Source organism: Dendropsophus ebraccatus, chromosome 9 (assembly GCF_027789765.1).
Source record: "Dendropsophus ebraccatus isolate aDenEbr1 chromosome 9, aDenEbr1.pat, whole genome shotgun sequence".
Classification (NCBI taxonomy): domain Eukaryota; kingdom Metazoa; phylum Chordata; class Amphibia; order Anura; family Hylidae; genus Dendropsophus; species Dendropsophus ebraccatus.
Genome location: NC_091462.1, coordinates 60470770 through 60497349, shown reverse-complemented (window position 1 = coordinate 60497349; position 26580 = coordinate 60470770). Strand labels below are relative to the sequence as shown.

Here is a 26580-nt window from a genome sequence, read left to right as displayed (position 1 = left end):
GTCGTGCGGTGGTCAGTGGCGACGTGCGGTGGTCAGTGGCGACGTGCGGTGGTCAGTGGCGACGTGCGGTGGTCAGTGGCGACGTGCGGTGGTCAGAGGCGACGTGCGGTGGTCAGAGGCGACGTGCGGTGGTCAGAGGCGACGTGCGGTGGTCAGAGGCGACGTGCGGTGGTCAGAGGCGACGTGCGGTGGTCAGAGGCGACGTGCGGTGGTCAGAGGCGACGTGCGGTGGTCAGAGGCGACGTGCGGTGGTCAGAGGTGACGTGCGGTGGTCATAGGCGAGGTGCGGTGGTCAGAGGCGACGTGCGGTGGTCAGAGGCGACGTGCGGTGGTCAGAGGCGACGTGCGGTGGTCAGAGGCGACGTGCGGTGGTCAGATGCAACGTGCGGTGGTCAGACGCGACCTGCGGTGGTTGCGTGCAATCTGGGGGGTTACATGTAATCTGTCATGATTACGGGCAACCTGGGGTGGTTATGCGCAACCTTCGGTGGTTACGGGCAACCTGAAGGGGTTACAGACAATCTAGAATTGTTACGGATAGACTGAAGTGCTTATAGGTAATCTGGGGTGGGTACATGTAATTTGGGGTGGTTACAGGCAATCTGGGGTGATTACGGACAATCTGGTGGTTTACGTGCGGTGGTTACGGGCAACGTGCGGTGGTTGCGGTCAACGTGCGGTGGTTACAGGTAATCTGGGGGGTTACGTGCAATCTGACGTGATTACGGACAACCTGGGGTGGTTACGGGCTAGCTGCGGTAGATACGGGTAATCTGGGGGGGTTAGGGGTAATTTGGGAGTAAACTGCAATTATTACTATAAGGGTACAAACCCACTTGACGTATTTGCTGCGTGAATCAGTCTTAAAAATAAGCAGGCAAAACGCAGGTTGGCTTTATACAATAGTTCTGTGTTAAAATACGCAGTTGCGTATTTTTGAAGCGTGAAGCTACATGACTTTTTCGCACAGGTTGTTAACAACTGATGCTTTGCTAACAACAAGCTTCAGGGTATAAACCCACACACCGTATAAGCAGCGTGTTTACGCAGCAAACACGCAGCAAATACGCAGCAAAAACGCAGCAGATTATATCTAAATAACTGAACACAGCATCAAATCTGTACCAACAAATCTGCTGCGTATTTGCTGCGTATTTGTTGCGTATCTGCTGTGTATACGGTGTGTGGGTTTGTACCCTTATGCTTCAAAAATACGCAATTGCGTATTTTAACGCAGAACAATTGTATAAAGCCAACCTGCGTTTTGCCTGCTTATTTTTAAGACTGATTCACGCAGCAAATACGTCAAGTGGGTTTGTACCCTAATAGAAAGTGTGTGTTTTATTTTTTTGTATGTTTGTCACTTTTTGTACTTTTCACATTCTTTTTCACTGTATTACTATGATTACTGTGATATTTTCTATCACAGTAATCATAGTTTAGTGACAGAGACCAAATTGGTCTCTGTCACTTTAAATTTTCAGAGCTGGCTGGTTGTGGAGCGCATGCGCACTTCATAACCAGCCAGGACACCGAGGAGGAAGGAGCTCCAGGATCAGGTGAGTATATGGGGTAGGGGAGGGTGACTGGGGGACGGGGGTGACTGTGGGGGTGGGGGGCGACTGGGGGGGGTGGGGGGGCGACTGGGGGGGTGGGGGGGCGACTGGGGGGGGTGGGGGGGACATCACTTTTTATCCCCTGTCACCAATCATTCATGGTGACAGGGGATAAAATGTTCCGGCGGCACATGGCACAAGCGATCATCGTTATATAGTATATACCGCTGATCGCTTGTACCGGGACCCCACAGGGGGGGTCCCCGATGACTGCCCCATGCTCTCCGCTACCTCCGGTGGTGGAGAGCATGGGGTTTTCATTAATTTTTACAAAGAGATCACTGTGAACAGACATTAGTCTGTTCACAGTGATCGCGGCGGCCATCTTGGATCTGATGGCCGCCGCGGGGAGGGGGGGTTAGATACCGGGGCACTAGGGGGGCTGGTCTGGGGTCTGATTTTAACTATTTCATCTTCCCCCACCGTGGATTCACGGTGGGGGGAGATGAAATATAGTGGCGGCACCGGCCCATTAGTGATCGCCGTTTCGGCGGTCACTAAGGGGTTAATGGGGGTCAGCTGCGGGATCGCAGCTGATTCTCATTATCTCCGGTGCCTCACTCAGATGAGAGCGGGATCGCTGTCCCTGCAGCGATCCCGTTCTCATCACAAACCCCCGTCAAAGCAGGAACGTATATGTACATTCCTACTGCACGGGGCATGTGCAATAGGAACGTATATACACGTATATATACAGATGGCTGACGTGAAGGGGTTAACAAAGCTCAAAACAAACTTGTCAGTGGAGCTTGCAGGAGCGCTAATGCTTCCCACGTGAGAGATAGGCTTGTGCTGCTTGTGAGCTCAGGCCTGGCATCTGGCTTTATTGGACAATTCTCATCACAACAGCCACTTGGGATTCCAGTCAGCTATACTGAGCTCGTACTCATTATTAATGTAAAGTGGAATATCGTAAGCCATACAGGTTTTTCATCAGAGCATGAACGCAAACCATATTTGTTCTGAATAAAGCTGTATAATTAAACTCACTGCATACTGCCAAGATTGCCCATCTTTATTTACCACAAATTTCATGAAAAGGTTAGAAAAAAATTATGGTATAAAACTTTTTTTTTTTAATCCAGAATATTCTTAAACTTTAGAAACCTCACCAAACAGAACACAATCACACTGGGCTGCACTAATGGCTAAAGTTCTTGACAAAATTAAAAAAGACTGCCTCATCATTTGCCTTTAAAAAAAAAAAAAAAAAAGCATAATATTAAAGGGGTTGTCCGGGATAATTAGGCTGCGGGGGACATGACAGTGATTTATACTAACCTGTCCTGCTCCACTCCCAGCAGGATGTCTAATTATCAAGTTATCCCAGACAGCCCCTTTAATATAAGCATAGGGGTCAACCTATATCTAAATGCAAAAACAACTAATATTTATATTAGTATTTTGGATATGGATTATACAATTAACCAAACTATACGGTGCACCCAGATTTCATTAACAGAAAAAGATTTTCTCAACCTAATTTACACTTCTCTGGTGGTACAACAAAGGGGCTATGGCTCTAATGACCTTGAGTAGCTCCTTCCTTGTTGATCTTGGGGTAGAGGGCTGGCTCATATTAAATACCTGTGATCCTGAGTTAAAATAATACTTTCTAGTGGAGTAAACAGGTGAACAGTTCTCCCTATCATCAGGCAGCACGATTTAAACACTATGCCCAATCGTTTAGAAAGTGGTCAGGGGGTCTGGCAACTACGGGTGCACCTGACTATGATCATATAATTTATAGCAAAATACTTCAGCAAAAAGTAGTCCAAATCTGCATGGGGTTGCTTTGGCCGCAAGCACATGCATTTTCCCAGCACGGTAAAAGCCCCGGTGGCATTCAACAGGATGAAGGAGGAAAACTAAGTGGCTGTCTATGAAATGGGGCAGGCAGAGGCAGGCGGGTACAGGTCTTCTATGAAATTTACGGCTTAATAGCTTCACCGAGCAACCCTACTAGCCATGGAATTTCACCATCTCCCCCAGCTTAGCAGCCTGATTGAGATATACACTTCCTCCAGCACTTTGCTGGCAGGCCAAAATAGTACAGTGCTACTATCAACATTAAAGAGAAAGCTGCCAAGAATTATGTAGGGAAAATATTCTTTTGTAACTACTTTCTCCCTGAATTTCTAGTGCAGGTTATTTACCACTCCCTAAAATCTTATTTAGGGTGCCTTCACACAGGACGACTCGCAGTGGAAATCCTGGTAGGTCCCTGTGACTACATACTCACAGTGGTCTGAAAGAAAAAAACAAAAATGGGGGCGGGTGAATTACATACTCGCAGCAGTCTGTGACTGCCAGGACCCTACCTTGTAGCTGATCTCGGTGCAAAACTCGCAGCGAGATTTCCACTGTGAGTCGTCCTGTGTGAAGGCACCCTTAGGGTCCTTAGTTGCAGATACATTTTTGTTTTTCTTTGCCTACTAGGTCTTCACTTGCTGCAGTCTGTTTTCTAAAGACCTAACTACTGTCCTTGTTGGGTATAAAAAGTATCCAGCATGATATAGTTTGTAAGCACTGAGAGCATTGTGATTAATAGGCAGGAAAAGGTGAAGATAACCAAATCTCAGTATTTGCCCAGGGTTGTAGACATTCTGCTGAAAACGGTACAGTCAAGAACAGACAACAGTAAAGACATACAAAGTAAGAACCAACTCACCAATAATTCCTACAACAAGCTCATCTGTAGTGTCATCGCGCCCTACTAAGAGGGAATAGTCAATGATAAGATGACTGGAGAGGAAGTGGGAGTCACTGTGTATTGAGGCACGCAGGACAGATTTACAGTGAGATCGGATATACAAAGGGTTGTCCCGAACCATCTTTAACAAGTTTTCATCCAGCAGGACAAGATCACAATTTTCTTTCCCTATGTCTGTTTTCACATTCCGATTTCTCAGCGATCCTTTCAGATCAAAAACCTATTGTGATCAGAACAAATCAATGAGTAAATAATCAGTCCTGCTTTATTCACTATTTCTTTTGTCACATTCTACTTTTTACCTGCGCCATCTTTCGGCCATAAAACAGATTTTCCATGACCAAAAGATCCAGCTTCTTCTCAGTGTTGTTCTGCGAATTTTTGTACCCGATTCTGTAAACTCCTAGTATTTTAGCCAATGCCGTTGGTCTCTGCGGGCACAATACACAAAAGGGATCAGTACTGATCACAGACAGAAGAGAAATAACATCAATGTTAACAAGATGTATAAGACCGTGCAGCAGCAATAGACATTTTTGGCACACTCTGCAGGACAAGAACATGCACCGCTAAGCTAGAGACCCCCAGATACATTGTAAGCAAAAAGGAGTCATAACTAATGTGTCTGAAAGTGAAAATTAATAAAGTCAGTTATAGTTTCTGCTGTTTAAGAATGGGCAGGGGTCCCTGTGCCTTCCTGCGCAGTAAAACAAACCTTCAATGTCTTTACAGCTTCCACTAAATTAATAAGAACATATGCTTTATGTTTTTTGTTTTAAAAATCTGTCCTTTAATACTGTATTTTATCCATCACCTCTGCTGAAACCAGACACTCCCTTAACCCTAAAGTTTAAGTATTACACTTCAGAATAATATATGCCTACATATTATATAGGATCATGTTCCAAACAAACTGACATAGTTTTGATTGATAGATAGATTGATAGATAGATAGATAGTTTTGCAACAGCCGGAGGGCTGAAGGTTCCCCATCCCTGCTCTATAATGTCACTTCAAGGTGAATGGATTCTAAATTGAGGGTAAATGGCCATTATTAGGCAGCACCTGTAGATGAAACCAGTGTCAATTATATGCTGATGCCTAGTTATATTTGACAGATACTGCTCAAACCATGGAGGTTCTTAGAACACTGTGCTACATAGCGTGAAGGACTGTACAGTCTGTTCTCCATAAATTTTCTCTGGTAAACCGCTAGAGAAATAACAGTCTCTCAAAGTGTCCCATCAATACGTTAAAACTGGATTGGGTGCACATTAACCATGCAACCTAGTTTTATAAGGGAAAGTGGAAGATCCATTTATTTAGCCTTCATTGCTTCTATAAATTTGCTTTGGACTTTGTGGACCAGTTCATAACAAATCCATAGAGCTTATTAACGTAAAAATATAGCATTTCCAAGAAAAGATGGAGAAAAATATAGAGTACGTCTTCAGAGATCTGACTTCAGAACCACAATGGTACCTATGAAACGGTTACCCGAGCTTGGTCAGCTTGTCAAAGAACAAACTGAAAACCACAGTGTGAGGGCTGGGAGGGGAAATTCTAAGGGTATTCGTGGTTAATCTACAGCAGGAAAAAAAAAGCATAGACAAAGAAGTATTACACAGTACGTTGATGGATGGAAATAGGTAACCAGAGAATGTGTACAGTAGAGTTGTTTGTAGAAGTTGTTGAGATACCTTGGAGGGAACAATTGAGGCCAATGGCTTCAAGGATACTGCTGGTATGGCGTATTAGGGCCCTAATACATGGCTGATATTAACCCTTAGGGGACACAGCCAGTTTTCATTTTTGCGTTTTCGTTTTTCCCTCCTCGTGTATATAAGGCCATAGCGCCTGCATTTTTCCACCTAGAGACCCAAGTGAGCCCTTATTTTTTGCGCAACTAATTGTACTTTGCTATGGCAGATGTAATTTTTGCCTAAAATGTGCCGGGAAACCAGAAAAAAATTCAAAGTGTGGTGAAATTGAAAAAAAAAACGCATTTCTTTTATTTGGGGGAAATGTGTTTTTACGCCATTCACCCTGGGGTAAAACTGACTTGTTATATATGTTCCTCAAGTTGTTACGATTAAAACGATATGTAACATGTATAACTTATATTGTATCTGATGGCCTGTAAAAAATTCAAACCGTTGTTAACAAATATACGTCACTTAAAATGGCTCCATTCCCAGGCTTATAGCGCTTTTATCCTTTGGTCTATGGGTCTGTGTGAGGTGTCATTTTTTGCGCCATGATGTGATCTTTCTATCGGTACCTTGATTGCGCATATATGACTTTTTGATCGCTTTTTATTACAATTATTCTGGATTTGATGCGACAGAAATTGCGCAATTTTGCACTTTGGGATTTTTTTTGCGCTGACGCCGTTTACCGTGTGAGATCAGGAATGTGATTAATTAATAGTTCGGGCGATTACGCACGCGGCGATAGCAAACATGTTTGTTTATTAATTAATTAATTTATTTTTATTTATAAAATGGGGAAAGGGGGGTGATTCAGACTTTTATTAGGGGAGGGGATTTTGTGTTATTAAAAATACATTTTTCTTTTACTTTACACATATACTAGAAGCCCCCCTGGGGGACTTCTAGTATATGCACTCTGATCTCTCATAGAGATCCATGCAGTATAGTTATACTGCATGAATCCATGAGATCGGTGTTCTATTACTTTTGGCTGCTGCAGCCAAAAGCAATAGAATGCCGAGCCGGGATCAGCGCCATTACGGAGCAGACCCCGGCCCGGGATGGATGCAGGGATCGCCCCCCCGCAATCGCGCCGCAGGGGGGCGATCCCCCCACTAGACCACCAGGTATGAATAAAAGCAAGTATTTAGAAGCAGCTGTCAACTTTGACAGCTGCTTCTAAGTACTTAATTAGCGGGCACGGCGATCGGACCGTGCCCGCTAATAGCCGCGAGCCCGGGCTACACGCGGCACCCGGGATCGCGGCAGTTCAGAGGGTGGTCGCCGCGCGACCCCCCTCTGAACTCCCATAGCGGCACGAGGACGTTCAATAACGTCCTGGTGCAGCTATGGGTTAAGGAGCAAGGAAGTGCCCACCTGTCATAGAAACATACAAGATTGTCGGCAGAAAAAGACCACTGGGTCCATCTAGTCTGCCCTTTTAGTATTTTCTTTCTTATTATCTTAGGATAGATATATGTCTATCCCAGATGTGTTTAAATTCTGTTATTGTAGATTTACCAACCACCTCTGCTGGAAGTTTGTTCCAGGTATCTACTACTCTTTCAGTAAAATAATATTTTCTTACATTGCTTCTGATCTTTCCCCCAACTAACCTCTCACTGTGTCCTCTTGTTCTTGAGCTCAGTTTTTTACTAAAAACACTCCCCTCTTGAACCTTATTTAGTCCCTTAACATACTTAAAGGTTTCAATCATGTCCCCCCCTTTCCCGTCTTTCCTCCAGACTATACAGATTCAAATCTTTAAGTCTTTCCTGATATGGTTTATGCCTCATACCCTCCACCATTTTTGTAGCCCGTCTTTGGACCCGTTCTATTTTATCAATGTCCTTTTTTAGGTGAGGTCTCCAGAACTGGACACAGTATTCCAGATGTGGCCTCACCAGAGCTCTATACAGCGGGATCACAATCTCCCTCTTCCTACTGGTTATACCTCTAGCTATACACCCCAGCATACGATTTGCTTTCCCCACCGCCTGGTTGCACTGGTGACTCATTTTAAGGCTGTCAGAAATCATTACCCCTAAATCCTTCTCTTCTGAAGTCTTTTCCAACACAGTACTGCCGATGTGATACTCGGATAGGAGGATTCCTCCTCCCCAAGTGCATTATTTTACATTTGGAAACGTTGAACTTCAATTTCCACTGTTTGGACCACTTATCTAGCAAAGCTAAATCATTTTCCATATTACTGACACCTCCAGGAATATCCACCCTATTGCACACTTTTGTGTCGTCAGCAAACAGACAAACTTTACCTACCAACCCTTCTCCTATGTCACTTACAAACATATTAAAAAGAATAGGACCCAGAACAGACCCTTGTGGCACACCACTTGTAACCAGTCTCTGCTCAGAATATACACCATTAACAACAACCGTCTGATATCTATCCTTCAGCCAACCACAAATCCACTGAACTATCCAGGGATTTAGTCCAATTTTCTCCAACTTCTCTATCAGCTCTTTATGGGGAACTGTATCAAAAGCTTTGCTGAAGTCCAGATAGGCGATATCCACAGCACCACCTTCATCCAGTACTTTTGTGGCCTAATCAAAGAAATCAATGAGATTAGTCTGACATGATCGGCCCTCAGTAAAGCCATGCTGGTTTGGATCCATCAAGGTCAGCGCTCGCTTGCTCTTCGTTCCCCACTCACTGTCTGTGCTATTACATGCAAAGACATCGAGCGGGGGGGCCGTGGGGGCTACAGGAGGGGCTGCCCGAACAACCTAAAGAAAAGGGTGGCCTATAGAAAAAAACGGTGGCCTGCTGCCACTGCTCTTGTTACATGGAGTGACAGCCAGAAGACAGTCTCTATTGTCATTGTGTATTTAGAACATGCTGAAAGACAATGATCAGCAGACATTGTGCTTGTCAGCTGATCGTTGCCTTTCAACAATAGCTATTACACAAAACGATTATCAGTAATCGATCATGTACAGCCGATAATTGTTTTGTGTAATAGGACCCTAGAGTCTGAACAACAAGTTGCTGACTCAAATATTAAGATGTTAGTCTGGGTAAAAAGTGGCTAGTCTAAATAACAAGTTGCTTAACCCCTTAGCGACCCATGACGTATCTGATACGTCATGGTACCGCGGGCGGTGTTCAGAGCGCTCTGAACGGCGCTGATCCTGGCTGACATGTACAGCCGGGCAGTGCCTCTATTAGCCGGCGCGGGTCCCGTTGCCGCGCCGGCTAATTAAGCCTCTAAGTGCAGCTATCAAACCTGACAGATCCGTTCTTCTGCCCGTGCCGGGACTCAGCGTCGGAATGACGCTGATCCCGACTCGGCAATAGATTGCTATGGCCTGCAGCAGGCCATAGCAATCTATGACCGATCTGATGGATCTTTGCTGTGTATATACACAGCATTGATCTCTATGAGAGATCAGTGCTGTTTATATACAAGTCCCCCAGGGGGACTTCTAGTTAAAGTAAAAATAAAAGTAAAAAAATTTTTTATAAAAAAAAAATCCCCTCCCCTACTAAAAGTCCAAATCACCCCCCTTTTCCCATTTTATAAACATAAATAAATAAACAAATAAATAAACATATTTAGTATCGCCGCACGCGTAATTGCCCAAACTATTAATTAATCACAATCCTGATCTCGCACGGTAAACGGCGCAAGCGCAAAAAAATTCCAAAGTGCAAAATTGCGCATTTTTGGTCGCATCAAATCCAGAAAATTTTTTATAAAAAGTGATCAGAAAGTCGTATATGCACAATCATGGTACCGATAGAAAGAACACATCATGGCGCAAAAAATGCCACCTCACACAGCCCCATAGACCAAAGGATAAAAGCGTTGTAAGCCTGGGAATAGAGCGATTTTAAGGAACATATATCTGTTAACAATGGTTTGAATTTTTTACAAGCCATCAGATAATATAAAAGTTTTACATATCGTTGTAATCGTAACAACTTGAGGAACATGCTTAAGCAGTCAGTTTCACCATAGGGCGAACGGCGTAAATGCAAAACTCCCCGAAATCAAAAAAATTCCTTTTTTTTTTCAATTTGACAGCGCAAAATGATTTTTTTCCAGTTTCGCAGCATATGTTATGGAAAAATAATGCCTGTCATTGCAAAGTACAATTGGTTTAGCAAAAAATAAGCGCTCATATACGTCTCTAGGTGAAAAAATGCAAGCGCTATGGCATTTTAAACATAAAGTGGAAAAAGCAAAAGTGCAAAAACGAAAATTGGCTTTGACCTTAAGGGGTTAAAGAGGATGTACCACCAGGTCCTCTTTAACCTGAAGGTACGTCCCTCTTTAACAGGGATAGAAAGGTGCCGTCACAGGGAAGCCGGTGTCGTGGTCCATTTTTTAAACCGCGGCCCGGTTCCCCTGTACGGCGCCGTTCTTTCCACGGTTACCGGCCGGTGCTCAAGCACTGGAGGTAGACCGTCCCCGCCCCCAGTGGGAGGGAATTCCCTTCCCTCTATGACGCAGCTCCGTTAGAATCATAGGAGCCGCGTCATAGAGGTGCTTGAGCACCAGCAGGTAACCGTGGAAAGAACGGCGCCGTACAGGGGAACCGGGCCGCGGTTCGAAAAACGGACTGCGGCTCGGCTTCCCCGTGACGGCGCTGTTTTATCCCTGTGTCAGGTTAAAGAGTACGTACCTGGTGGCACATCCTCTTTAACTAATCTTGGCTGCTCACGTGCTGCAAAACAGATAAGTAATTGACATGTCACTTAAATCATAATAAAAATTAACATGTATGCGACATCTATGCTCAGCCAATCGCGGCTGAGCAGTTGATGACGCGCCGGAGGGGGTCCGGAGTGGTCCGGCCGGCCTCCTGAAGATTACATCATTGTCCTAAGACAGTAATTCGGTGAGTATAATGCACCACACTTCAGGGGGTGGGGGGGAACACGTGGAAGGGGGCCATTCACTTACATAACACACATTACAAAGTTGTATAACTTTGTAATGTGTGTTATTTAGTGAATAAATGTGTAGCACCGCACTACCCCTTTAAGGATTTCTAGTTATATCATTTTAACAAAACTTAGCTGGTTTTACCTTCATTTGCACAGCATTAGTAATGTAGGTGAAGTAGTGTGGAGCAAAGTCAAGAAACGATTGAACTTCTAGACGAGGCATCTGTTTCAAAATAAACCGGTCATCTGTGGGGAAAAAGAGGAGCAATATAATTATATTATACAAGTTATAAGAAAAATGTTCAGAGAATGATTCTAGGCAGATACATTAACAGTGACATCCAATATGGCTGCACTTTCTGACACCACAGAGAAATGACTGCCACAGTAATATAGGTACAGGATGCTGACACTTATAAGATATGATATGTCTGATCTTCCCTCAGCCAAGTTCAGATAGTGCACCTGTGTTTTTATGTTTAGATTAGACACTTCCCTCCTAAACCTTATTTAATCTTTTAGCATATTTAAAGGACTGGATCATGCTCTCACTTCTCTCCAAACTAACAGATATAGGGGAAGATTTATCAATCATGGTTTAAAGTAAAACTGTCTCAGTTGCCCCTAGCAACCAATCAGATTCCACCTTTCATTCCTCACAGACACTTTGGAAAATGAAAGGTGGAATCTGATTGGTTGTTAGGGGGAACTGAGCCAGTTTTACTTTACAATATGTTTAATAAATCTCCCTCTTAGTGCATTAAAGTTGTAAACACATCTGGAAGACTTAAAGGGATTATCCAGCGCCACAAAAACATGGCCACTGACTTCCAGAGACAACACGACTGTTGTCTTCAGTTCAGGTGTGGTTTGCAATTAAGCTCCATTCACTTCAATGGAACTGAATTACAAAACCCCACCCAAACTGGAGACAAGAGAGTGGCTGTCCTTGGAGCAAAGTGGCCATGTTTTTGTAGCGCTGGATAACCCCTTTAAGGCATATCACCAGGAATGAATGGAAGTTGTGTTGCCCTGTGAATAAAATTTCAGTCAATGGAAGTCGCGCAGATTATGTAACTGCACTACCTAGAGCCTACTGTAACCAGCACGCTTATTGTACCCCTAAGGTAATTGTAAGGTTTACTGTTCTACTTTCATGTAAAGAAAAGGACAGTAAAGTCTTTTGTTTGTTTCAATTGGATCTGCAACGGTTTCTTAGGGTGCGTTCACACGTACAGGATCCACTGCAGATTTGATGCTGTGTTCAGTCATTCAAATCTGCACCATTAATCTACTCTGGATCTGTGCCACTAAATCTGCTGCAGATTCTGTACGTGTGAACACCCTCTTAGGGTATGTTCACACTGAGCAAATACGGCGGAATTCCGCGTCGGATCTCTCCTCCGCCCTTAGTATCCCGCTGTGAGTGAATGAGACGCTGCTCTCCGCTCAAAGCTCACTTCTGTGAGCGGAGAGCGGCTGCTGCGGAGGAGCGCACGCTCTCTCATAGACGGGCAATGACACACTGAGCATGGCGGTAATTCTGGCTGATTTGCTCAGTGTGAACATACCTTTAAAGAGGAAGTGCGTCTGATAATTTTTTTTTTTTTTTTCAGGGTGCTCCTAGCACTACCTACATACTGTTTGGCACACTGAGACATTATGACATATAGGTCTCTCCTAATGTACAAGTTCTCTGGCATTTCATGCAAATCACTCAACGTTCAATTTTGACAGACTGAATGATCGTCAAACTTTAACTTTTTCTAGAGAAGGCTTTTGCGCAAGTTATAAAAACTGTTTATGGCTGTGCCCAGGGCCGGATTAAAGAGGGGGCAACAGGGGCACCTGCCCACGGGCCTCCACCAGCAGGAACCCGGAAGTGAGTGAAAACCGTACCTGGGGAGTGAAAACAGTACCTGAACACAGCACTGGATAAACTACATGCTGTCCAGGGAATTAGGGAGGTGTAGGGTTAATCTTGTGTAAATATCTTCTGCCCGGCAAACTCAGACTCCCCCCTGGCAGGCCCTGAGTGGATTCTTCCTGTCAGGATGTCTGTCTCCTGCCGATGACCTCACTCCCCCTCCCCCCGCCTCACTGAGGAGAGGACAGCGTGGGACCTAAGCAGTGAAACCTGATCTCTCCAGCAGCAGCAGGAGGTGACCTCATGGAGCCTGCTGGAGGATCTGTCACAGCGGCTGCCAGGCTGAAGATACAGTACAGAGCCAGGAGAGGGAAGAGCCAGAAGAGGGAAGAGCCAGAAGAGGGAAGAGCCAGAAGAGGGAAGAGCCAGAAGAGGGAAGAGCCAGAAGAGGGAAGAGCCAGAAGAGGGAAGAGCCAGAAGAGGGAAGAGCCATCCCCTGCCCAGATCAGGTGAGTAGGAGGTGTTGTTTTGTGTTGGGGCACATCAGAGCAAGGGCATATGCTATGGAGGACATTACAGCAGGTGTATATACTATGGAGGACATTACAGCAGGTGTATATACTATGGAGGACATTACAGCAGGTGTATATACTATGGGGGACATTACAGCAGGGGAATATATACTATGGAGGACATTACAGCAGAGGTATATACTATGGGGGACATTACAGCAGGGGAATATATACTATGGAGGACATTACAGCAGGGGTATATACTATGGGGGACATTACAGCAGGGGTATATACTATGGGGGACATTACAGCAGGGGAATAGATACTATGGGGGACATTACAGCAGGGGTATATACTATGTATGGGGACATTACAGCAGGGGTATATACTATGGGGCACATCAGAGCAGGGGTATATACTATGGGGGACATTACAACAGGGGTATATATATACTATGGGGGATATTACAGCAGGGGGTATATATACTATAAAAGACATTACAGCAGGGGTATATACTATGGGAGGACATTACAGCAGGGGAGTATATACTATGGAGGACATTACAGCAGGGGTATATACAGGGCCGGATTAAAGGGAGGGCACCAGGGGCACATGCCCAGGGTCCTTCACCACTAGGGGGCCTCCACCAGCCCAAACCTGGAAGTGGTGTCTGGGAGCCAGTCCCATGCGCAAAAAGCAGGTGGAAACCCTACCTGGACACAGCACTGGCCACACTGCATGCTGTCCAGGAAGGGAGGGAGGTGTAGGGTTAATCCTGTGTAAACATCTCCCTCCTTGCAGGCTTAGACTCCCCCTGGTGAGTCTTTGAATGGATTCTTCCTGTCAAGCTTCCGGGTAGATGTCTCCTGCCGAGGTCCTCACTCCCCCCTCGCCCCTCCCCCTCACTGAGGAGAGGACAGCGTGGGACCTCAGCAAGGAAACCTGATCTCTCCAGCAGGGATGTAACATCTTGAAGCATGCTGGAGGATCTGCCACAGTGGCTTTCAGGCTGAAGGAACAGAGAAGAGCCAGAGGAGAGAAGACTTGTCATCTGCCCAGATCAGGTGAGTATGAGGCTTTGTTTTGTATTGGCACATCAGAGCAGGGATATATACTATAGGGGCATATATCAGAGCAGGGATATATACTATAGGGGCATATATCAGAGCAGGAGGTATATACTATGGAGGCATATATCAGAGCAGGGGTATATACTATAGGGGCATATATCAGAGCAGGGGGCATATACTGTAGGGGCATATATCAGAGCAGAAGTATATACTATAGGGGCATACATCAGAGCAGGGGGCATATACTATGGGTGCATATATCAGAGCAGGGGTATATACTATGGGGGCATATATCAGAGCAGGGGTATATACTATGGGGGCATATATCAGAGCAGGGGTATATATATATATATATATATATATATATATATATATATATATATATATATATATACATAGCCTGTGTGCAGCATATCACATGTAGCCTGTGTAAAGTGTATGATATATACAGCCTGTGTGCAGTGTATGATATATAGCCTGTGTAAAGTGTATGATATATAGCCTGTGTGCAGTGTATGGTATTTAGCCTGTGTGCAGTGTATGATATATAGCCTGTGTGCAGTGTATGGTATAAAGCCTGTGTGCCTGTGTGCAGCCTATTATACTGTATATAGCCTGTGTGCAGTGTATGATATATAACCTGTGTGCAGTGTAAGGTATATAGCCTGTGTGCTATAGATTCTACACAACCTTTAAGTACTTTCTGTGTGCTCTTTACTGCTTCAGGTAGTTTATATGGTTGGGAACTGAAGATGGGACCTAGACTTGCAAGTCCAGGTTCTGCCTGCGATTCACAACTGCATATGCTAGCTGTGGTGGCTAACACAGTGGGCAAGAGAGCACAGAAAGTACTTAAGTGCTGTGTTCTCGCATTTAATTAAGTGGGAACCCACCGCGATGCTCACCCCTCCCCCATTCTGTTTCTAGGGCCTGGCATCTTCCTCTGGACTGCAGCCTCTAGGGACCATCATATGCAGAACAGAGGAGGATGCTGAGCCATACAGCCAGGAGTGAGGAGGGGTAGGTGCTAAGTCCCCTACAGTAATCAGCCACCTATATAGATTGCTGTATGGTTTATTTGTGGGGGAAGAAAATGGGGGGGGGGGGGGGGGGCAACAAAATTGTTGCCCAGGGCCTCCACCAACCTTAATCCGGCCCTGGCTGTGCCCCACTGGATTTGCTCTAATACTGTACTATGACTGGTGGGATGCTGATGAAAGTTTACACTATGTGACAGCAGTTGTTCAGTCACTTAGCTTACCCTTCTGTTTTCTGACCAAGAACTTGATGTTCTTATACTCCTGGGAGTCTTGTATGTATTCTATTACCCATAAAGAAGGCTATCTGTACAGACTTGGGGAATTGTGATTTTGTGATAAAGCTTTACGTATTGAATATTCTCAGTATTGCCTTTACCTCACTGTGATACATTAAATAACTTGTTCTTTACATTTATGTCTATACACTACGGATCAGGGCTGTGGAGTCGAGTCGGAGTTAGTTTTGGCTGGAGTCAGAGTTGGAGTCGGAAAAAAATGTACCAACTCCAGCTTTAAAAAAATCTTTAAAAATGTATAATTGAATTTTTATATGAATTCTACAAGTTTTGCTCATGAATATATATTACGAGCAACATTCTAATAGGATACTGGCCCTATTACATAAGGGTGGTCATGGAAAAAATGTCGGTCACTATTTGGCAGTTTGTTTCTGAGCTGGAAGAGTCCATTGTGTGTGTGTGTGTGTGGGGGGGGGGGGTCTGTGCTGTTCTCTTCCTGGATGCTGGATGACTGTATATGAGCAGCAGTGTAATATGAAGATATCCTGTGTAATATAGAGGAGGAGGAGAAGACATAAGTAGTGTAGCAGTAACCTCTGTCCTCTCTCTGGGAGAAGATTGTGTGTCTTTCTTCCGTGTTCAATGGCTGTAGCTGGGTGTGTGTGTGTGTGTGTGTGTGTGTGTGTGTACTATGACTACAGCAGGCTATGTGTGTGTGTGCGCTATGGCTGCAGCAGGCTGTGTGTATGTGTGCTATGGCTGCAGCAAGCTGTGTGTGTGTGTGTGTGTGCACACTATGGCTGCAGCAGGCTATGTGTATGTGTGCTATGGCCGCAGCAGGCTGTGTGTGTGGTGTGTGCTATGGCTGCAGCAAGCTGTGTGTGTGTGCTATAGCTGCAGCAGGCTGTGTGTGTGTGTGTGTGTGTGTGCTATGGCTGCAGCAGGCTGTGTGTATGTGTGCTATGGCCGCAGCAGGCTGTGTGTGTGTGCTATAGCTGCAGCAGGCTGTGCGTGTATGCTATGGCTGCAGCAGGGTGTGTGTGTGTGTGTGTGTGTGTGTGCACGCATGTGTGCCCCCACAGTGACCTTCTATATCACTGTGTGACCTCTATATCACTATGTGTGACCCCTCTCTATATCACTTTGTGTGACCCCCTGTATATCACTATGGCTGACCTCTATATCACAGAGATCTGGCATTGTTAGCATTGTTTCTTTAAAGTATGGTGAATATTTAGTTAGAAACATAGAAGACTGTCAGCAGAAAAGACCTCCTGCTCCATCTAGTCTAGTTGTGAGTAGTTCAGGACATGGAGGCTGGAGACTGGCTGCATCCACTGCACACACAGGAGAATCTGCTTTATAGCTTTCCTCATTCCCTCAGAAGTCGCCCCAGGATCATGTAGGACATTAGGGAGAAGCTGCTGAGCCAGTGTGATAAATAACTCCCCTGGTACATGACTGGCCATTTATGAAGGAGCAGGAGTCCAAGTCGGGAGTCGGTCCTGATAAAATTCAGGAGTCGGAGTTGGAGTCGGTCCTGATAAAATTCAGAAGTCGGAGCTTCGGCTTACCGACTCCACAGCCATTCTACGGATCAGTATATTAAATACCTGACTTTATATCTGTATGAGTATTTTGGCTGGCTTCACACCATTTTTTTTAATCTGTTTTTTTTTTTTTTCATCCATTTTTCCAATAAACGGATGAAAAAAACTGAAAAACTGATCAAAACATCTGTTTTCTTAAACGTACACAAAAATGTGGTCGATGTTTTTGTGTACGTTTAAAAAGGATGTGTTTTAATTCTTTTTTTCAATGATGGAAGTCAATGGAAAAACAGATCAAAGTAATTCATTTTTTTCATCCGTTTTTTGCAAAAACAAATAAACAAAAAACAGATTAAAAAAAACGTAGTGTGAACCTAGCCTTTGCTACTTTATTTACTTGCTGTTTATACCAAACTAACATCTCTCCACAAAGCACAGTAACCTTTAAGTAATCTTCTGTTTGTCCTCAATCCATGAGGCAAGCATGAAACAGATAATGATGATGGGCTTAGGAAGCCCTAATGCTGCATTTACATGGACTGATTATCGTGCGAATTTGAACGATAACAATCGAATTCGAACGATGATCGTACGTGTAAACCCTGCGAACGATCAAACGACGAACGAGAAATCGTTCATTTTCATCTAACAACAAGTTCTAAAATCGACGTTCATCGTTCGCAAAAAATTCGCAGATCGTTCCGTGTAAACAGTCGTTCGTCGATTTAACCAATGTGTGAGATAGACTTAAGCGATCGCAAAACGAATTTCTGTACGATATAACGTTCTGTCTAAACGCTGACCGTTGTGAAAAAAAAATCGTTACTACGACATCGTTAATCGTACGATCGGGCCAATTATCGTTTCGTGTAAACGCAGCATAAGGCTATGGTCACATGGCAAAAAGTGATGCAAAATGCATTGATTTGCTGCATCCAAAACATTTGGTCTCATTGGTCTCATTTCTTTTCAGTGCAAAAGCTCCTGTAAAAGTCAATAGGATGCCCCTCCCCCCATGCAACCCTAGGGGTAGTGTCAAATAAAAAAAATCAAGAAAATAAACCTTATATAGTATTATATAATAGTAGAAAATAGTATTATTACATTATCTATATTGTGACACCTTCATACAACAACCATATTGTAAACTAGGATAATGAATAAACACATTGGGTAGCCTTAATGTTAATCCCTTTCCTGAACAGACCTCTTAAAAGGGAATGTATCACCTAGATTTTCTTGTTGACAATTGTTGAGTCAGATAATGAAATCCTTTTTTAACTGTGTTCATTTTGTGACTGTATTGTTTTGTACATTACTTTAGAGGCAGCTAACTTTTCTGAGCTGTTTTTGGAAATATGTTTTACAGCAAGCCCCAAGGGCATAGGCAACAATAACCAGGAGCTGTCCCATTGACACAAATGTTAAGATGTCTGGGCATGCTCTGTGACCTTTGCAGAGGGAGGGGGAGGCCGAGCTATGAACATCATCTTTTGTCCTCTATCTATTGGTGTCACATTTCGCTGTAATACTATACATATACTCCGCAGTATCCTCTTTATTACAGACAAAACAAACTCTCAGCTTTTTGGATTAGCGGTGATTTCACAATTATTTTAAAATAGACAGTAAAATTAGTGGGAAAAACCATAGTAAACATAAAAAAAAAAAAACACTTAAAAACTTGATTAAAACAATATTTTTCTGATGACACATTCCCTTTAAAGTGACACTGTCACCCCCTTTGTACATTCTGACATCTCTACACAGGTGTAATGTGTAAATTTAGCGGTTTTCATACCTTATTTCATATCATACGTCATGGTGTTTGTTCAAGTAAAAAGTGTCCTTTTATCAACTGCAGATTGTATTAAGTGGGCGTTGCCTCACTGCATTAGTGCCACTTAGCCCCGCCCACAAGGTGCCGTTGGTCCCGCCCCCTCGCCGACCATTGGAACAGGCTGGCCAAAAGGTCTAGACCCCACCCCCTTTACGTCAGCCAACCAATGGGCGTCAAGGGGGCGGGAACAACGGTGCAGTTGTGGGCGGGGCTAAGTGGTGCTAATGCCGCGAGGCCACGCCCACTTAGTACAATCTGCAGTTGATAAAAGGACACTTTTTACTTGAACAAACACCATGACGTATGATATGAAATAAGCTATGAAAAACGCTAAATTTACCCTTTACACCTGTGTAGAGATGTCAGAATGCACAAAGGGGGTGACAGTGTCACTTTAAATAGCTAAGCATAGTAAACTGTGCTATGTAGAAATGTAACAGATGAAAGATTAATCTAATGAAATTTTCACACCAGGCACCGCACGCTGAATCTTTTTCAGGATGTTTCGGTTATAACTCCATCACTCACAGAATCTCAATCATCTCGGAAAAAACACTGCAGAGATGTGCTAAAAAATAACTCTGCAAGGAGTTAACCCTATACGCTATATCCGTCAGTCAATAAACCGGTCCATAAATACATTCATGTAATGATCTGTCACTAAAGGTTCTGACGCCAAGTATCTTCATCATCTCTGGCTTCCTATCATACAGATTTTTATGCAAGGAGTTTACAGTGGCCATACTCACAGGGGACTTTCTTTTTATGTGTATTGGAATATACTACTAGGCCATGTTCACACTAAGTATAACACTGGACGTTCTGTGACCCAGCTGGTGTTACTGAAGATCTTCCTGACTGGTGTGCGCCCGCATCTGAATTCACAATGGCGCGTGCGGCCAGATGGAATCCCAGCCAGAGCGTATACTAATATATTATATAAATATATATATATATATATATATATATATATATATATATATATATATATATATACACATACACACACACACACACACACACACACATTCAGGCCGGGATTCCATTCATTCACATACAACAAATGTGTTGTATAAATCACGGCTTGCAACAACAGCAATGATTTATACAACACATTCGTTGTGTGAACATGGCCTTTATTTTCATAGGTAGGTGTGAAATGTAAGGGGCAGTATTTGATTTCATGATGCACACAGTAACAGAAAGCAGGGAACACTTTAGGATCACATATCACAGCCTAGAAGCCAGCCCTGATTGAATTATTGAGTAACAAGAAAGACAAACTAAATTTATCTACCGATTGATATACAGTAGCCCCCAGCATGTTCAGCACCACTGGATACAGTCCATTGAGACCTCAAAGGATCATATTAAACTTTTCTATGCAATGAAAACAATGTAAATGAGGCAATAAGTTTTATACAAATATAAAAGATTAAGGAACCAATTGCTGCTGCAGGCAGTTAGGATGAATCAGAGCTGAAAGTAAATGATTTCATCTCTAATACTGAGAAGAAGAAAAAGAGATGGGGGGGGGGGGCACCTCCTAGTGTAGTCCCGTCTGATCGTCAAGTCAAGAAAAAAGTAACTTAGCAGGCTTGCACTAACCATATGTAGGTGTACAAGGATAAACACAAGTCTATGAACAAGCAGATTGTATCATCCAATGCTTCTCCTCAGTGATTCTACAGTACACCATGAAGGGCCAAGATCTCCTGTATTTCGTGGATATATATATATTTTTTTTAAAAATATCTTAATATTGTAGATCTTGGCACTTTATAATGGACTGGAAAACCACTGTGCGAGGAGTTTCTTTTACAGCCTGGTCCTGGTGTTGGCGTGATTATGTTCATTTCTATTATTGATCTTTCAGTTAGTGACAGTAACATCAGGCAGCTCTTAATCATTGTCTACAACATTCTCCCGGCCCCTGCTGAGAGGAAGTGCAGTGGTTGTCAGAAGTAGTAGTGGTAGGACCTTTTTTTGCTCTCTGGATAACTCCTTTAAATGCTAAATAATTGTAGATAAAATGCTCCATAAAATTTTGGGAAAGAAAAAATCTAAACCACAACATAAATATTACATCAAGTCAGTCATTAAAAAGATTTCCCCATCCTGTAACGTTATCCCCCATCCACAGAGTATGGAAAAACTATGTGATTGCAGAGGGGTCTGACCGCTGGGGGACCTCCACTCCATTCATTCTCTATGGGAACCACAAAGAGAGCTGAAAGTTGTTCTTTACTATATCGAGCAGGTTCCTGTTCTCAAGATCCCAGAGGCCCAAGTAGTTGGACCCCCCACAGTCAGATAGTTATCATCTATCCTGTGGGTAGATGATAACAGATTAGAGGAGTTTTCGCATCTTGCAAAGTTAAGAGGCCCACCTTCTGTTGCATAAAATGCGGCACCAGATTTTCCACCTCTAGCTTGCCATGGTACACAGTGTGCTAGGGAGCGGATAAAATCTTCTTCTTTACTTCCCAAAATTACTTTGCGCATTCTGTGGAACTCTCCAGCATAATAAATACGACAGTAAAACTTTGCATTGGCATCTGAAAACTCTGTATAGGAAGAAAGAGGAATACCATTGAACATTAAACTGAATACATTTTATTGCATTTATGAAGTAACAATAAGCACTTGTCAAATAGCTTATGCCAGCTGTCCATAGGGCTTCATGCATTCGAATGCTGAACTAATAGCCTTTACTTTGCTAAAAGTTACCAATCTTCTAAATACATGTAAGAACAGGGAAGCCTCTGCAAATGCCTCAAGCTACTACTGGGAAGATTTATCAAGCAGTCTTAAGGTTCTATTCCACGGGCCGATGGGGGCCCGATCAACGATGTAAACGAGCACCGATCTGTTCGATCGGCGCTCGTTTACTGGGCCTATTCCACAGCACCGATGATTGTTAAGCAAAGGGCTGCAGGGACATCGTTACCGATGTCCTTGCAGCCCTTGCACCATACATTACCTGTCCGGGCTGCAGGTCTTCTTCTTTCTCCCGGTCCCGCAAGCAGCAGCTTCAGAGCAGGGCTGTCAGAAATGAAAGACCGCTCAGCCAATCACTGGCCGCAGCAGTCAAGGCCAGTGATTGGCTGAGCGGTCTGTCAGTTCAGACAGCCCCGCTCCAAAACTGCTGCGTGCGGGACCCCGGGAGAGAAGGAGAAGACCTGCAGCCCGGACAGGTAATGTATGGTGCTGTTAAAATCGTCGTTCGCCGCCGCGCACCGCTATTCCACCATAGTGATGCGCTGGTGGCAAACAAGGATTTTAGGTCTGAACCTAAATGAACAATCAGCCGATGACACGATCATCGGCTGATTGTTCTCTCTATTCCACGGAGCGACAATCGGCCGAACTAATGACCCCCCCTAAGGGTCATATTACCTGGCCCAATGACTTGATGTAAGAGACCACCGATCAGCTAGAAATATGTTGCCCATCGCAACCAATCACAACACAGCTTTCATTTTACCAGAGCAATAAAAGAAGTGAAAGCTAAGTTCTGGGCAACAAAGAAAATCTTACTATAAGCTTGATAAATGTCCCCTTTTATTCTTCAAATGCCCCAGGCTGATAGATTAGACCAATATTAGTTAAAGGGGTTGGCCACTTTATAGTAAAATTGTTTTGTGTGTAGTATAAGTGTATTTACAATATTTACTGACAGCAGCTTCCTGTGTACCTCAGAGCTAAAATCAGACTCCCCTCCTCCAGGCTGGGCTGCCCTGCTCTGTGGTGAGTCTGTCCATAAGATGGTCGACATGGAGAAGCATGTCACCAAGCCCCGCCTCCTGTGTCCACCATAAGCATATACAGGCTCAGCGGTGGACAATGGGGGGGGGCATGGTCACATGCTCCTCCATGTCGGCCATCTTATGGACAGACTAACCACAGAACAGAGCAGCACAGCCTGGAGGACAGGAGTCTGCTTTTAGTTCTATGAGGCTGCTGTCAGTATATACAGTGAGTACACTTACTAATACTTAACTATTTTAATATAAAGTGGCCAACCCCTTGAATGTAAGGTATTTTAAACCCGAATTGTGCTCCAAAATTGTGGAGCAATTCTTTGGCACATTAAGGCCACACCCGTTTCAATGCACCCCCCCCCCCCCCCCCACAACGGTTTTCATTCGATTTTCCATTGACTTCCATTATACAAAAAAAAAACAAATCAAAATGCATCCTTTTTTTTTTAACATACACAAAAACGTATCTGACCTTTGTATGTAGGTAAAAAAAAAGCAAGCGTTTTGATCCTTTTTTTTTATCATGGAAGTCAATGGAAAAACAGATCAAAACAGATGCACAAAATGCAAAATGCTAAGACCTCTGTAAGTCTTACAAGTAATAATTCTGGCACATCTGCAATGCCAAATCCAAAGTCTCCATACAGAATAAATCCCAGCATTCTCCATCAGAGTTTTCTCCTAGAAATTTAATGACCCAGATTTATAAAAGGGTATATAAAAGAAGCTGGTGTAACCTGCCCATAGCAACCAATCACAGCTCAGAATTTTTTTTACCAGGGAAGAAAGCTGATTGGTTACTATAGGCAGTTTACACCAGTTTCTTTTTTACGACCATTTTACATGGCCTGACTAGTGCAAATCCAAGAACTCTGCCCTTGTCTGCACTTGATCACAGGATCATCCATACTGCCTATTAACTAACCATAGTTTACACAGAAAGACGTGCAGCTGATTAACAATCATTTAAATGCCCGCACAAACGATGTAATTAGACAGCTAACAAGTGATTTATCATCCCAGTCCCGATTATCAGCAGGGAGCCTTCCTGTCTGACTATCAGGTCTGTGTAAAGAGGCTCTGATACAATATGATACATCCAGGCCATAGTTTCCAGTTGTTAATTCCAAGTGTCGGCAGCATATACAGAACGTCTCTGTGCTGGGCACCATTTTAGAACCTATTTATAAAAGATGATGTTTTATTTGAAAATACAATATGAAGCTGCAAAGTAGTTCTAAAAATGTATCAGGTGGAGGATTATAAGCACAAAAGTAATTATAAAGTAATTTACAGGAGAAGCGTCTCTACCACATGAAGCAAGGCAAAAACAAAACAGTGCTTTAACGTTGTTTAAAGGCTCATTAGAGTCATTTTATACTACGTAGATTTTAAACTACATAAACTCTGTAAAAACAGAAAAAAAGCAAAGACAAAATAGCTTCTATTACACAAATACATTTTCTGAAGTTTCTCAGTACATGATATGGTGTAATAAATGGTGCTATTAGGAAATAAAATGCATTCTGCAAATATATAAACGCTAAATCAACAGGGGAAAAAAAAAAACTTTGGCTCCATTAAAGACTCCATTAGTTTTGTCATCAGGTGTGGCTTAGTCTGATCCTGGCAACTACAACATTAGAATGTTCCCTAAAGTTGTTCGCTCCAATACTCAATAGTAAAATAAAAGGACATGGATGTGAAATCCGAAACATATGGAAATCAGTGACAAGATCTGATGAGAATCTTCAGTACAAGGGCGAGTTATAAAATCTAGAATTAAGAAGAAGTCATTTATGTCACTGGGTGGTGATGTGGTAAAACGTAAGCCATACAACATGACAATAAAAGGGAAAGAAAGGTTTATTTGGGACACCCCTTATCCTTAATCCTGCATACACATCAGGGTGTCCTTAAAGGAGTTGAATTATATAGGATATAAATAGGTCTACAAGGATGGAAGAAAGAAGAAGATCTCATTAAAGATGTCCAGAGCAGAGATTATGTGGATTTGAATGTAAACATGCCATGTCCAAGGGGACTGTACTATACGCTTATTAATTCTGTACATCGGATTACTCTTACCCTTTGGAATTTTGAAGGTTGTACATTAATTCATAAGGAAATACTATCTGTTCTAATAAAGGTCATTAATAATACCTTATAGTATGTAAGTGCATTCACAGTCATTTATTATACCTATATTAGGCATGTGGTAGCATCTGGAGGTATTGTTCTTGTTGTGCCTAATAAAGTTATGTATGAATACAAACTTAATAATGATGATGGGTACTTGTACCATTTAAAGGGGTATTCCAGGGGAAATCTTGTGCTCAGACCGCTGTAAAACAGTAGAATAGCTTCTTTGTTCCCCCTTTCACTTCAGTTTTTATGGAGCCCAGATTCCACTGTGCCGCACTTTCTGGGTCAGCATGTAAAAGTGGGTAGCTCTGGCTGTGTGCAGCGGAACAAGGCAAGTTTCCCTCAGAATACCCTTTAAGCCTCCTCTGTAACGCCTAACCCCAGTAAGACAGCCTAACTATCTTGGCCATTTTTCTGCAATGTTCTGTTCACTACTAGAGATCACAAGATGGAAAACATGAAGTGGGGATAGGGCACGTCATCTGTTCTTTGCAGGAGAGAGCCTGGAATATGGGAATTCAACCTGACCTGTCTGTCTCCTCCTGAGGATCCACACTGTCCCTAAAAGGTAAATTAGGGCTTTCTTTTAATCTCTGGCAACCCAAAAAGTTATTTTCTGCTGTTCCTTTTATTCCTACAACTAAATGTACCCAGTGCTGCCTCACATAGCAACATGCAAAACCAGCACATCAGTATATCTCCATATGCCATCATAGTAGGGTACTGTAAATACTCCCCAGCACCATGTCCTGTCAAGTACGCTTTCACCAGCTGTATTTCACGGCAAAGGTGAATTATATAACATCGGTATAAAAAAGGTTGTTTTGATGCTCTAAATGTCTGAAGGGTAACTTGTGCAGATTTGGTTTTTGTTAAGCTATTGAATAATTCCATTTATAAACACAAAACACCCATTACATAAAAATGCATAAATCACTATGGGAGTACACTTCACATTTATGGCGGTTAGCTGAATAAATAACTTCCAGAAGCTGTCATACTAGTTAAAGTCGGTAACTGTAGCTGAAAATTCTTTCGAGCAAAAGTTGCTTACCTGTTGTTGTGTATCCCATATAATTGGTCACAAGCCTCCAGCTCTGCAGAATATGTTTGCACATTATAAATAATTGACACTACGGTCTGACTGCATGAATGCTACCTGAAGAAAAGTCACTTATCTAAAATGCCTGAGATCAATCTTGTACACTAAGCAGCACGCTTTATATCTTGAGAATGACAGAAAAAGCCACAGTATGACTCCAGAATTGTCAAATCTGCCTACCTCAAGAATGCAAAATTGTAGGTAACACAGAATATTCCTGCAAAGATAATACTTCAGCCTGAATGCAGCTGCAATTAAAGCTACACTGTAAAAGCTGCCCATCTACTACAATACAGAAGCGAGAAAAGCATCCCTTAATGTTATGTCAATCAGATCTATAATGTAACATAAAAAACACAGGTGCGTAACACGCTGTAATACTTGACATGGCTTTCCTTGTCCAATATATAGGTTTGCTTTTTCCTATAATCATCAAATTAGTTGAATTAGTTAAACATAATCCAGCTAATATCAAAGGGGTGAGACAAG

At 43.1% G+C, this 26580-nt stretch overlaps 1 protein-coding gene across 3 annotated transcripts in view; it reads right to left on the bottom strand.

The window, feature by feature from the left end:
- Window positions 1-26580, bottom strand: part of PIKFYVE (phosphoinositide kinase, FYVE-type zinc finger containing) — a 151725-nt gene that overhangs the window by 18182 nt on the left and 106963 nt on the right. For all 3 annotated transcript variants that reach the window (XM_069983502.1, XM_069983504.1, XM_069983503.1), the window contains 4 exons: window positions 21471-21647; window positions 11105-11208; window positions 4632-4760; window positions 4288-4549 (listed from right to left, as the gene is read on the bottom strand). In XM_069983502.1, coding sequence (XP_069839603.1) covers window positions 4288-4549; window positions 4632-4760; window positions 11105-11208; window positions 21471-21647 — 672 coding nt within the window. The remainder of the gene's footprint in view (window positions 1-4287; window positions 4550-4631; window positions 4761-11104; window positions 11209-21470; window positions 21648-26580) is intronic.